The 15,104-nt window shown below is 32.1% G+C and overlaps 2 protein-coding genes across 5 annotated transcripts in view; one reads left to right on the top strand and one right to left on the bottom strand.

Moving 5' to 3' along the window:
- Window positions 1-15,104, top strand: part of LOC108722905 (zinc finger protein 91) — a 342,323-nt gene that overhangs the window by 149,011 nt on the left and 178,208 nt on the right. The gene's annotated exons all lie outside the window — the stretch shown is intronic.
- On the bottom strand, window positions 744-13,217 carry Dcr-2 (Endoribonuclease Dcr-2). 4 transcript variants are annotated; one of them, XM_018448258.1, is made up of 25 exons: window positions 13,100-13,217; window positions 11,725-11,940; window positions 11,418-11,595; window positions 11,101-11,340; window positions 10,730-11,021; window positions 10,511-10,587; window positions 10,309-10,412; window positions 10,051-10,186; window positions 9,042-9,172; window positions 8,473-8,713; window positions 7,664-7,906; window positions 7,322-7,582; window positions 7,013-7,189; window positions 6,727-6,931; window positions 6,274-6,592; window positions 5,841-6,211; window positions 4,799-4,926; window positions 4,590-4,724; window positions 3,959-4,474; window positions 3,660-3,857; window positions 2,725-2,806; window positions 2,324-2,544; window positions 2,075-2,246; window positions 1,216-1,291; window positions 744-957 (listed from the first exon to the last, which is right to left on the bottom strand). In XM_018448258.1, the coding sequence occupies exons 2-25, from the start codon at window positions 11,895-11,897 to the stop codon at window positions 798-800; spliced, it is 4,836 nt and encodes a 1,611-aa protein (XP_018303760.1). In that variant the 5' UTR covers window positions 11,898-11,940; window positions 13,100-13,217; the 3' UTR covers window positions 744-797. The 4 variants fall into 4 exon arrangements, with proteins under 4 accessions (XP_018303760.1, XP_018303763.1, XP_018303761.1 ...); XM_018448261.1 differs by lacking the exon at window positions 13,100-13,217 and adding an exon at window positions 12,510-12,534; XM_018448259.1 differs by lacking the exon at window positions 13,100-13,217 and adding an exon at window positions 12,423-12,498.

The raw sequence follows: 15,104 nt of genomic DNA, 5'->3' as shown, positions 1-15,104 counted from the left end.
AGCGCTCACTGCTATTGGATGATCTAGAAGAATACACCAATAGCAACGAACACGGATCCGCTCCGTAAAAGTTGAATCTGAACGTGACCAATACTCATTTGTTAGTGATCAGTAATATTGAATCAGTAATACTGGCATTATGGATCAATATTTTTAGTATTTTTACAATCTTACACGATTAGTATTATTGACAATATATTTCACTTTAGTTTTATGTACATTATTGTATTGTGACATACTGGGTGCGGTCCACTTGGCGCTACAAATGCTTCGGAAGCATTCGACTGATCAATCAGAAGAAAGAATTTCACTAATTAACCAATCAAACAATGCTTCGAAACATTTGTAGTATCAAGTGGATCATAGCCACTATGACATGGATCCTAGCAAAGCGATAATGATTTTACTCGAGAATCAAAATCCAGATCAATATTTTAAGTCAATTCATCAATATTAACCGCACACAATCAGTATATATACATGTCACAAATAGGTTTAAAATATAGAAAATAACGACAAAATTAAGTGGACTCATTTGCATTATTTTAAGTAATTTGTTACCGTTACAGTCACCAAAAAAAAAAGTAAAGCCGTTACTAGTCTGTTACCAAAAAAAGATAACTTGTAACGGTAATGACGCAACAAGTAACAAGTTATTTCCATTCCCTGATTGTATTATAAGACCTGTGAACATATGAAGAAATAATCAGTTTTGATATCATTAAATCTAAAAATATTAACATTTATAAACATTTATTTATACATATATTATGTAAAAACAATCTTAAAAAACTTAATTATTTTTCGAGCTGCAGTCTTTTTAATGCTTGTTTTGCGGCTGCGCACTTAGCTTGTTTTTTGTTAACACCGAAACCATAGAAGAGTTTCTCTTTACCAGCAATAGTGATTTTCAAAGGTACCATAACCGTGCTAGTGTCTTTAACCAATGTTGCGTCTCTGCAATCACAAGTGTGTTTTATGTACATAAATGAGTTGTGTGTATGTAGGTTTGTTCGCGTCGCATGCTCCAATATGTCCCAATATACTCCTACCATACCTCTTACTCACTCCAACGCGCTTGGTAGGTGAGTAGGAGCTATGGTAGGAGCATATTGGAGCTTGCGACGCGAACAAACCTCGTGTGTGTGTGTGTGTGTGTGTGTGTGTGTGTGTGTGTGTGAGTGTGTGTAACATGTGCTACATGATTATACTTACAGGAACTTAGGACGTATGTCTGTATTTTCATATATTACTCGTATTGGCTGTTTAGGAATATTTCTGCTAAATTCATCTAAAACAAACATTAAAACATCAATATAGAAGCAGACAATTATAAAAACTTTTTTTAGTTTAATGTGCTCTAATTAAATGCTTTAATTATGAATTCTTGATTTAATCACAGGATTACTTTATTTTAGCATATATATATATATATATATACACATACACACACATACACTGTTAGAAATTTCGTAATGAATTTAAGTAACGTGTAACGAAAACTTGTGATCATAAAATAACTGAAAAGTGATAAATGATTTAATTACTAAAAACGTAAAAACTAAGTTACAAATCTTAAACGTAATGAACGTGTGCATTACATTTCATGCAAATCCACATAAAATTTTATGAAAAATACATTAAATTTCACATGTAAATATACTTTTCAGATACATTAAATTTAATGTTACGAAATTAAATTCAATTTATGTAACTTAAAAGTACATTAAATTTCATAATATTTATAATATATATAGTGTAATAGTGTATATACACATACAGATTTGTATACACATATCGTGGGGTGAAGTATAGCTCCATGCGAAAATAGTCGGTTCATAACAAACAGATCCCAGGTTTGATCCCTGTCACCCCGCATATGTATATCTCGTTTTATAAGAGAGTATCAAAGAAATAGGTTAAAAAAGATACAGATCCTGAAGTTATTCTATTAAGTCTAAGGATCTAAAATTTATTTGCAACTTTCGCTGCAATAAATTCCAGCACTGACCTAAAGGAAGATACAAAAATCCTATCACTACTATATGTATATGTATATGTTAATTTGTCTTACCGATTTCTTTGTGCATGAAAGAATAAATTATTTCCCATACTTTCGTAAGATTCTTGCCACTATCAAGATAAATGGCACCGATCAAAGATTCAAATAAATCTCCGAGAGTTTTGGGGACATCAATATACTCTGTTAAACTACATTCGTCCTCTTCGATTAACACATACAGTAGCTGTATTACAGAGAAAAGAAAGAGGATATATCATTTCACATTTGTTACACTTACTAAAATTTGTATCGCTTGCGTACCTCGTCATTAACCACATAATCCCGTTCTTCTTGGAATTTTACAAAGCGATCGATTATTTCATGCAATTTTGGAGCATAGGCCAATAAAGCGGTATGCAAACCATACCGTACTGACAAGCAAGCAAACGTTATATTATTGACAAGTGCTGATCTGAGATCGGTGAGATCACCAGGACTTAAATTTTCACCATTTTCATAAATATAACACGTTATCAAAAAATCTGAAATCATCAAGATACAATTCGTGATCAAATTGCGATTTAAAAGAATTACGAGATATACAAATATCCTCTAATCTCTAAATATTATTAAATTCATGTGTGATAATAATATCATATCTATATGTATGATACTATATTAAAGTACTACTGTGTGTATACATGTCGATATTTTTTACTTACCAATAATAGCATCTCCGAGAAATTCTAATCTTTGGTAACATTCAGTTATTCCATTCGCTGTGTAGGATGGATGCGTGAACGCCTAAAAAATAATGTGCTTTAATTATAGTTCTAATTTTGTATTATGTACTGAAAACACACACAAGATGTTTCATAAATGCATGTTAATATTTTAGGAGGTAAATCTATACACTAAAGATTTTCATGCTGACGTTCGACACTCATTTTCAGCATTAAAATAGGTTATTGACCAAAATTAATGCTAAACAATGAAAATGCACGAAAAGAGCAGTGTCATGGAATAAATCCAGCTTCCAGTATCAAATGACTCGATGCTACATACACATGACAGAACATCCTTTTATCCTTATTTTTACAGAACGATAGTATATCCTTTTTATCTTGATTTTTTACAAAACGACTGTATGATATGACTATCAGGCAAAATTTATGGTTCATGTACGAGGGTGCTCCACCTCATTTCCATCTTGAACATTCCTAAACAACATTTTCGCAAACCGATGGATAGGGAGGCGGACCACCCCATGGTCACCACGATCTCCTGATCTCAATCCATTAGATTTTTGTTTTTGGAGCCATAAAATCTATTGTGTATTCAAAGCCAATAAACAATGTGGGTGCTCTGAGAGAAAGGATACGAAATGGATTTGAGACTATTCGAAGAATATCTGATATTTTTTTTAACAAATGCGAAACTTAATACTAAGGCGTGCAGTAGCGTGTGTTGACGCACGAGGCGAATACTTCAAACATTTTCTTTAATCATTCATAACTTGAAAACTAAGGTATGTAGAGCATATGTTCATGTAACGTTTTTTTATTTATTTTAATGTATAGATTTACCTTCTAAAGTATTGAGATGCATTTATGAAACATCCTGTATATTCGTGCAATAATTCCTTTCAACAGATTACCTGTAGCAAAAATGCTCGATTTTTAAATTTATAGCCAATGTTGGTTTCTAAAGTATCAGCCCATGACATGTGATAGTTGGGATCACCCACACCAATTGCAGGATCCTGTGAATTGCTATCCAGTAACTTGTCAATCTTAGCATCAGGCAGTATACCGAACCACTTAAGCAACTTTGCAGCACCCTTTATATGGTTACTCTGATGCATAAAGATGTTTCTCAGTAATACACTTAACATAGCGCTACTTAGTTACATTAATACAGTCTACAATCAACACGGTTATATTCGGACAAACTTACTTTGAGATAAACACCAATGAGCGCTTCCACCGAATCCGCCACCGTTTTATCAGATAAGATTTGTACACCGAGATAATGTTCGACGCCAGTTTGCTTATCTCCCTTCTCCCAAGATAATACGATCTCCTTCATCATACTTAATGTATCTCCACTTATATCTCCGGTAAATCTCTCCAGTTTCGGTATTTGAAATTCGTATAATACATTTGGCGCCACCGATTCATCCGTTAATAACTTTTGCAATGGGCGGAACACCGAATACGCAGGTGGAATAAAATTGCTCATGGGCACAAATGCATCATTCTTTATACGTCTAGGAATACCTTTTTTATTGCCGCAATAATAAAGATTCCGATTACCAATAATCTTTCCTTTCAACGCAGTCAATTGACCCTCGTTAAATGTTGGAAATCTGTGATATAAAAATAACGATACGATGAACTTTAGATAGGAATCACCCAAAGTTTCCAATCGTTCTAGGTTGAACATATCTGAGCCTAATTTAGTAGTCAGCGCCTAGAATTAAATAAAACTGCGATTACATATATGTAATTATTTGTGGCATGCAGAGACTCTAGTTTCGGACCATAATCGTAAGCAGGCTCAACATGAAAAATAAGCTTTCACTTACATGTACAATTTCAGTCGAATTAGGACCTTGTGAGAAAGCGGATTGCTCATCAGACGATGTAAGAACACTCAACGATGGTATTGGTATTGTTACTGACCTCTGAATGTAGAGACCATTATTCTTATTCACATTTTTCTACATATAAATATGATCATTTTAAACACATGTGATATAATCATAACACATATAGCTATATCATCCTATTTTACCTTGATGCTCTCATCTTTACAGCTTTCAGACATAAACTGGTTGTAATACTGAATATCGATCATTTGAATATAGTCTATATTACGGTATAAGTCCCGCGGTTCCTGGTCTCTCATGAAGGGGTTACAATCTGTTTTTATATATGAAAATAAATTCCATAGAAACACAAATATTATAGAAAGTTATGCTAATACCATCAATTTTTTAAACTTTACATAATATAAGGTCTATTCGCATTACTTGCACTTTTTGCACTTAGCATCTTCGTTCTTTCTCATCAGAAGGATCAACAAGACATATTAAAGAGAAATTTAGGAGAGTGATGAAAAAATGGAGTATAGAAGAAAAATTATTAAAAAATTAGTTTAGGAAAAGAATGAGAATGTTCGATGCTTCAGTAGGCAGCGTAGCGCTTTACAGAGCCGAGATATGAAGCTGGCAAGAGAACAGAAGCCTGGATAAACTCTAGAGGAAATATGTCAAATAGGTGTTTCTGGGCTTAGACGCAAATTACTAGAATTACCCAAATTATATCCTAATAGAGGAGACTAAAATGGTGGATTTGAAGAATGGAGATACAGAGATAACTCAGATGGTAGGGAATAGGACATTAAGGAAGAAAGCAGACAAGAGAAAAAGCAAAATAGAGGTGTCAAGATACAATGATAATTATAAGAACCTAACGACAAAGAATATACCAGAATATTTGAACAAGGAGAAAAAAAGCATGAAAAGAAGTCTGATATCAAGATACAGGTGTAGAAACGAGATAAGAGAAAGCTAATATTGGAAAGAAGCTGGGGATAGATTATGCAGAGTTTGCAGAAAGGAGGAGATGGAGATACATGACGATGCTGAAGTACGTTTCTACAAGAGAAGAAATCACAGTAGGGGAGTTTTTACGAAAAGATGGAAAAGGCTTGGCAGTAATGAAAAATATAGAGCAGGAAAGATTAAGAGTATTATCGGTAGGAGAATAATTAAAGAATAGGCCGGAAGGTTTGCCAAAATGTTTACCACAGTTTATAAGATTTGGATACGCACCCAAATCGAATAAATTTGGATCTGAATACGTTTCGTCTGATAACGTTTTTTCGATTGCATCATCTGTCAATTCCAATCCATTACTATAATCTTCTTCATTCAATTTCTCGATATCCTCTTCTATTTTTAAGGAAGACGATTCTTTCAATGTTAACGTTCCTAATTCAGTCTCTCTTGCAATAGTTACTCTCAAGTCTTCCGCGATTAAGATTTGACATATTCTATGAAGAATAGAAGGTAAAGTAGTCGCTTTTAACCAATACACAGACGGAAAATTTATCTTGAGACATAGTTCTGGAACTAGATGTTCCTGAAGATCTTCCACTGTATCATCAGTTTTTTTATATTTCAGCGGACCTTCGGGCAGTTTTCTGTAAATTTCGTAAATTAGCCAAATTATACATAACGTGATTTTTGCGATTATTTACCATACCTTGGTTTTATGTAATTAATTTTAATTGGTATTGGCTTCACTTCCAACATAGATTGTTGCAGATTTTCTATAATCAGTCCGTGTTTTTCTTTATAATAATGTGTGTATGTGTCAAAATCTTCATTGGGGAAACATGATTCGGGTGTGAGATCGTCACAGACTCTTGTGACTACATAGACCGCATTGTATCTGTAACTTGGAGTAACAAGTGCTAATTCGTAATCACTAGTCCTAAAGTGAAAAGGTATATTCGGTCTAATTCGTTCTAAATCTTGATATGTTTCAATAATTTCCCAATTTATCTCTTGCTTGTCGTTCACTGAAATATCAAAAAAGTAAAAAAAAAATATGATAGTTTTTATTAGTATTGATATACACATTAAACTAGAAACTAGAAACACATAAAGTACAATAACGCTAGATTATATCACAATAAGCAAACTATATACTTACATGGAACAATTACGAAAGAATTTTCGAGATTGTCATTATCAAAAATCATAAAGCTTTTAATAACAGGAATAATTTCACTAAACAATAAGAAATTAAACCTCGTAAGCAATTCAATTTTATTTTGACTTAATGTCATCGTTGCATGGTCAGACTTTACATTAACATTTAATTTACCATCCTTCATGAAAATCGGAAATGAGGGTATCTGATAAACATGAAACAATTGTATTAACGTGATTAACCATTTAAATTAATTTTGTAAAATATTAGTAAATACGATTTCTACCTTTGGCAAACTCTTCGTGGAAAGAATACCAAAGCCACTCTTATCATTAAGCAAATTATAAAAGACTACGCGTCTGTTATCATAACCCATCACAGGACATATAGAAGTACAATCGAAAACATGAAGATGCAATAATTGTGAAGGCTGTGGGTATGCACCACAAAATGCTAGCGGATACTGCAAAAACATTTTTATAAATTAAGAGTTGTTTATATATATTTATAAAAATATATATATTTATATATAAGTATATATATATAAATTATTATAAATAAATTTTCATTTAACATATATGGTATGTATACTTGCTTCTAGCTGATGTTCTCGCTTTCTTTTATATGTGCCAGATAGATAACCGTCTTCATCAATCCAATTTGGAAATAAGAAATCAAGATTTTTCGTTAATTCGTCATTTGATGCAGGTAATAGTTTGTCAGTCAATGCACCCAGCTTGTGCAATTGTATGCAAGTCTTCATAGCAACAGATCGTTTAGCACCATCGATGCTCTTCATAGAATCGCCATAAATGACGTCTTTCAATGGTGATAAGTTTGGTAATTTGAGAGAAATCTGTCCGAATTTTTATATAATGAATGAATACTGTTTATATAAATTATAAGATTTAAATAATAAAGAACATGTGTAATATACCCTATACAATTTTGTAGAATCGTCTTTATCTAACTTCCAAATTGGAACCAGATTAACGAATTTTGATGTCAGTAGAATAGCACAATACATATTTATCAAGTCAATCGTGGCAAACTCTGTTAGGCAACTTTTCACAACGTTATTATGTTTTACTGTATATGGTTCGATATCAAAATCACTATACAGACCGTTTACAATATCATCTTGGGTAGGCAATGTGCGTTCATTTTGTCCCATCAAAATCTAACAATAAAAAGACATAATGTATTGATTATTCCTTATTTGAATTAGTTTCGCGTGATTATCACATTTTAATGTGCTTTATCGTTTTATTTAATCAAACTGTTTATTAGATTGTTACATAATGTATCTCAATATTGAGATATTATGTTGCCATTGAAATAGACCCGTTAAACTTTGACAGCATATTCTAATAATTAGTTTGAGGATGAAAAAGATCTTTTATCTTTCTCATTTAATAATTGGCGTATGCATGCATGCATTATATTATTTTAGCTGTTAACATAAATATTTATTTAAGTATTTCCGCAGACAAAAAATATTTATACATATAATAAAAAGACTTTTTGGTCATATGATCGTACGATCACATTTTATCAACAATGGGCGCATTCAGCTGACTCAACAGTTGAGTGAGCGCTCGCTGTTATTGGTGTATTCTTCTAGATCTAAAATTCTGATTGGATGAGCTAAAAGAACCAATAACAGCGAGCGCTCACTCAATTGTTGAGTCCGCTGAATGCACTCAATGTACAGCCCTACAGTTATTTACCATTTTAATTGCTTACCCCTTTTAATTTCTCCTCTGTATTTTTGTATTGTTCATATTTCTTTAGAAAATCCTCATCATCATTTTCCACTAAAATTAAATACCTACTCAAGTTATGACGTGCCCGACCCTTACTTTGAACATATGCTCTAAAATCTGTTGGTATGTCATAACGTATTATCAACGTGCAAGTTGGTATATCGATACCTTCGTCGACAACATCGGTCGCTACAATGCAATTCGACGAACCATTTTTAAATCTGCAGCAATGTATTTTTTTTATTAATTAATTACATCAAACTGATTAAAAAGTAGTTTTCATTCTTTCTTTCCTTATTAATGTAGATACATAGAAATACACTATATACATAAAAAAAAATTTATGCATCTGATATGTCCGCAAAATATACAAAATAAAATAAATAAATTATTATCTGATTAAAATGTTCAAATCATAAATACTGTAATTCAAATAAGCATATACATCATATGAAAATTAAATATATTAGGATATCATTTATTTATACGAAATTTATCGACATCCGTAGGAAAATAATAAATGTGCAAAAAACGAAAGAAATATTTTACCTTTGCAACACTTCCTTATTCCATTTTGCAATACATGAAACTTCTCTACTATTTTTATAAGGATTATTTTGAAAGCCAATTACATAATCAGGTTGAAGAAAACTGTATTGTCTATCGTGTGTAGATAGTGTCTAAAAATAAAATGTAAATTTTAAAACTTTATATTAAAATTGTTAAAATTAAATTAATAGAGGAAAGGAAATGATAATGAAATAGATGGGGGTTATAGAATATATATCTTGTATAGTTTGCGGTGCATCCTAAGGGCGACCATTAAAATTACTTTTTCAGTCTGCTTAAACATTATAATATAATCATTAGTCGTTAATTTTTACTGCATTGTTGTAAAAGCTGCAGTTTTGTAGATAACACATATAGATGTGTACTCCTTACATAATTTTGAGAAGTATATTGGTATTAATTTTATAACTTAGACTTTTAAACATGACTTTTAAATAATATATGATGCTTTCTAGCAAGAAACACAATGTAACACGGTAATAATTTCATTTTTGTTTAACAATGGCAAACAACCAAGATGTAACAACTCACTGTATTACATACTACTGTGTCATCTATATCTCTTGAAAACATCTATAATTGAACTAAATTTGGTAACGAAATATATACATATATCCGATCTTTTTTTCCCTCTTCAGTTTTTTTGTAAATTATTCAGTATAATCTAAAAATTTTTGTCTAATAATATAATTATCATGTTTTATGGTTAACAAACTTGGACTGAAAATAGTTATCTCATAGTAGTCAAAAGTAGTTATTTCACATAAATATCTACAGTTATTTCAATAAAATAAAATAATATATCATGACCCTTTCCTTTCTTCTACTTTTTTTCAAGTTTATTAAATAATTAAGTTTATATTTGATTGTTAACGATTATCAATACTAATTTATCATAAGGTTGAGACAATATTTTTTAAAAAGCAATTATTAATTTGTACTAATTAATTATTAATAATCAAATTTAAATCATAAAAAGGAAACTTACTTTTAATGTAGAATATATGACTTGTGTCATAAATCTTTCCTTGACAAAAATAATGCAGCAGAACTTTTCTTTGCCTAAGATATTATAATATTTCAACAACATCTCAAATAATTTTTGGATTTGGTTACATGAAAAGCTGAAATTATAAAATATTACTCAATATATACATACTGTAACATTAGCCGATATAAATTGTACATTATAATAATATTATAATGTGCGCAATAAATATTAATTTTTTAATGCTTTATAACTAACTTAGATAATCGATCTAATTCTGTGTAGTCTCTCATCTCGTTATCGAACAATTTCCTTATTAGCATTACTTGCGTAATTAGATAATCCAGAAGAACATCTGTCATCTAAAATAAGATCAATAAGTCTGTTAGTAAAATTAAGAAAAAAATTGCAAAACACACTTCCACAAAATATTTTAATCATAATTTTAATCAACTCATACTTGGTCATAGGAATATTTTCTCAAACTCTCTAACTGGATTAAATGTAACAAAGCGGATTTGCTTCCACAATATATTCCTACAATAAAAGTGATATTTTATATGCTGATTGTTGATTAAACATTCAGCTATGTGTGTGAGAACATAATAAAAATTATAAATGTATTGATTACAGAATTTACTGTAACATTCCAGTATACGCACATAAGTGATTCAATTACCTGCTTGTAATGAAGTCCTTCCTATGTCGTCCAAAATAGCTAACAACTTAGAAGATTTTGATTTAGGCCGCATTTCTTTACTGGATTCTTTATATATTTCGTCAAAATTAAGCTTCATATTTGTGACAATTTCCTTTGTTTTATTTATAATAACATTTATTTTCTTTACTACTTCTGGAACTAGATATTTCAAATATTTGACGATTTTTTCTTTAGGATTTGTACAATAGTCCTGGATAGAATCTGTTGATTCTACAGTTGTTATCTTCGCATGAAATGTTATTTCTAAACTCTACAAACGATATGAAAAATGTTAAGATATTCAAAGATCATAATTACTATTGATAAAATAATAAAATATCATTCTTTACCCTAATCGTAGATTCAATTTTATCTGCTTTTATATTAGCGTTCAACAATGTTGCCGACATAGCTAAAACACGTGGATGATCTTGCTTGGAGCAATTTTCAAATTGTTGCATAATTTGTCTCATAGGGTGGTTAGCTACAGCTCTGTGACATTCGTCAAAGACGATTAAATTTATTCTATCTAACGTTACATATCTGTGAATGAGCAGATTCAGGAAGATTTGCGATGTCATTACTAAAACCTGGATGATATAAAATCATTGTAATCCATTAATTATTCAAGAAGAAAATTAGAATTAACAATATTGTAAATTCATACTTGATGGTCTTCTATTTCAATCATCCAGTCTTCCTCCGTCCAAAAATCCACCTTCATGTCTCCACTGTAACCTTTACATTTCAGATTAGCGTGTCTCCTTATATACGTTGATTGTTGTTCAACCAACGCTACTGTGTTTACAACGAATATACTTCGTTTTCCACCTTTTTGATAAGGTCTAAATGTAAAAGAAACTTTTAAAGCCATTGTATACATAATGCCAACACAAGTACCTATTGTGATGATTGAAGAAAGACCAAAATCATATCACACAGAAAAAGAAATATTTCCATGAAGAGCTACATACTTGCGTAAATCACGACTTAGATGTTTCAGAAGCATAACAGCTATGTACGTTTTGCCCGTGCCAGTTGGTAAATACAGTATTATGTTGTCTTGCACTGCCCTTTCATATAGATCTATTTGATATGCTCGCCGTGTAAACACAGTTTCCTTTTTCGAAATGATTTCCGGCTCCATTGTTTTGTGTCAATTATGATCAATCGCTGGTGTTATAAAACAGCTAGAAAAAGACATGTTCAAATTTGTATTATTCATTGATAATATCTAGGCATTTGAAAGATTGATTAGCATTAACAACTATATATGCTTCTTAACCATCAAATAACGGATTGTCGAACTGTCCACAGCAAATACCATGTTTATTTGTATCTGTAGTACGATATTTCTATGTATCGAATTTTCATCCTGCTATACTTATAAAAATTTCTTTTTTTTTAAATATTAATATATTACAATTAAAAAAAATTAAAACACAAATATCTATTTTATTTCAAAGCAAAAAATATGTACATCAAATATTTAAAATTTGTTGTAACAGTGAATATATAGTAAAAACGAAGTAAATAAACCATAAAATTAATATAATGGAGAAAAATAGTAGTATCACAAGTTACTCCACTACGGAGCTAACCCATAACATCGAATGTTATTAAATCTTGTTATTTTTGCCATCATATTAGAGTTTATTTAATCTGTTTTTACAAAAACTTAGAAATTTCTCGATCGATTCAGTCGTTAGTCGGATCCGATAAAGATGCTCGCAACTCGTCAGTTATCATAAAGACGCACTACTGATAGTACACGATCCATGAATCATGACGGAATTCCGCCATATACAAGGCTAACACGGCCGGTCTCGGGCGTCACATGACATACAAAATGCGCATTGTTGTGCACTTGAGAGTGAGACTGCCTGTCTCCTGAATCTCCAGGATGCTTTAGGAGGTCGATTGTGTATTTTGAAATGAGATAAAAATTACAAAAGTGAGTAAATTCACTAAACATTGACCAATTAAATTACGAATATTCGAGTGAATCTGCTCTTTTGTATTTTTTATTTCAAGATACATAATCAACTCCCTGTCAATTAGCCCATTTGTCGCGGCAAAAAAAGTCCTTAATTTTATTTATCTAATCTATCACAGCATCGTTATAACAGATTAAAACTTTTAATTAAAACATGAATATATTTTGACTAAGTATTAATTATCTAAAATATAGAGCGAATAATTTGCGCTTGCTTTAAATACATCGTAGAGTGAGCACGTACTGCTAAATGCCGGCTATCGCTGACAGAATCGCAATTTAATTGGACTGTTAATGACGATCGAAATTTCACGAGCTTTTTCAAAATTCTCTCTTAATCCTTAGATCCTTACCTTACTGACAATTTGTTGTGCGACACAAAATCATTTACATGAATAAATCAATAACTCCAAATTCCGGAAATAATTAAAACCAATATTACAGCTCTCACTGATCAACTAATACAATCCATCATCCAGTTACATCATTCGATGAAAGATCCTTTGTTAAAACGGGGGAAAACCGTCAACCGTATGCTGATAAACCCCTTCCCTAATGATTCCAGGCGCTGATATCAATCTACGTCAAGTGTCATTTCGTCATTCTGATTGGTTGAAGGCTAGGGAACTTCTTTGAAAAAAATGTGAAGGCTTTCTCATCAGCCAATCTGTGCGAGCAACGTGTTTAATTGTAAAAAAAAGTACGTATGAAATTTCGAACAAACTCCCAATTTAACACGTCAAGATAATAGCCTCAATATTTATTTTAATGGAAAACATCATCGAGAACATATTTTTAATATTATGTAGCTGCAGGTCGTATATAGACTGCGTTCCACTTAACGCTCGTGGAATTATTTCATTCTTGTCGTTTATCAAATATTAAACAAGGACAAACGATGCTCGCGAACGTTGCGAGCGTTAAGTGGAACGCAGTCATATTATACTACTATAATATACATTGACTCTTAAAATTTTTAAATAAAAAGTGGATATTTATTCTGTTTTCTTTTAGACACGGAGTGGACACAGATGTCATTTTATTTATTGAACGCCAAGAAAAATAGCACGACGTTTAGGTCGACCGTTGGTGCTTTAATTTCTAGCAAGCGACACAAAGGGCCTGTTCTTTTTGGCTGAACTTTGCACCAGCTCATCTTTCTTCCTTTTCTCTCCAGGAGGAAAAAATGGTATCATATTGAATGCGCGCATTCAATACGGTGGCAAGATTTTAATCCAGCTAGCAATTTAGCAAGAAAACAAAGCATCGTGTGACGTCGGCTTTACTAAGTAAATCAATAATGCCTTATTATTTGCTAATGTTAAATGAAGATGACATGATTACTGTGTCACAATAAGCCTGTTCTTTTTGGCTGAACTTTTGCACCAGTTCATCTTCTTCTTTTTTCCTCCTGGAGAGAAAAGGAAGAACGATGGAGAAAAGGAAGAACTGGTGCAAAGTTCAGCCAAAAAGAACAGGGCACCTATCATGGAAAAAATCGGAATAGATTCCAATCGGAATTATTCAATTATTCCCTAGATTTCTATTGTGTTTTCTAGGGAAAACGGAATTATTCCGATCGGAATTCATTCCGACATGTTCCATAATAAGTACCCAGGCCTATTGTGTCGCTTGCTGGAAATTAAAGCACCAACAGTCGACCTAAATGTCGTGCTATTTTTCTTGGCGTTCAATAAATAACAAAAATAAAATGACATCTGTGTTGACTCCGTGTCTAAGGGTGAAATCACACGGTGTGGAAAAAGACTGCGGAATAGAGAATGCGTCATTGAAGCAACCAATCAACGCTATTCAGCGCTATTCGGAATAGCGCTGATTGGTTGCTTCAATGACGCATTCTCTATTCCGCAGTCTTTTTCCGCACCGTGTGATTTCACCCTAAAAGAAAATAGAATAAATATGGTGCTGACATTTGGTCCGAGGTTTGTTCACAGCTCTAACATGCTCCAACATGCTCCTACCATATCTCTTACTCACTCTACCAAGCGCGTAGGAGTGAGTAAGAGCTATGGTAGAAGCATATTGGAACATGTTGGAGCATGCGACGCGAACAAACCTCTAGTTTCCACCGAGGGTTCAAACCGGGACAGAATGCAAGAACCAATGAGTGCATTAAGTACTATACCGCTCAGTGAGAGCTTACATCTTATTGGCATATTCCGTTAGAACTAAAAATATAGACTAAACAGATACAATGGGCGAGTTCAAGACGGCAAAGCGGCTAGACATGCTTACCGAGCGATTGAATATGATTGGTTGGATCTATAAGTAACAACCAATTATATTCATTTGCTTGGCGAGCAGGCTAGCCGCTTTGTCAACTTGAACGCGCCTAAT

Source organism: Mycetomoellerius zeteki, unplaced genomic scaffold, assembly GCF_001594055.1.
Source record: "Mycetomoellerius zeteki isolate Tzet28-1 unplaced genomic scaffold, Tzet1.0 scaffold221, whole genome shotgun sequence".
Classification (NCBI taxonomy): Eukaryota; Metazoa; Arthropoda; class Insecta; order Hymenoptera; family Formicidae; genus Mycetomoellerius; species Mycetomoellerius zeteki.
Note: the sequence above shows the minus strand (reverse complement) of the source record. Positions and strands in the feature narration are given on the sequence as shown.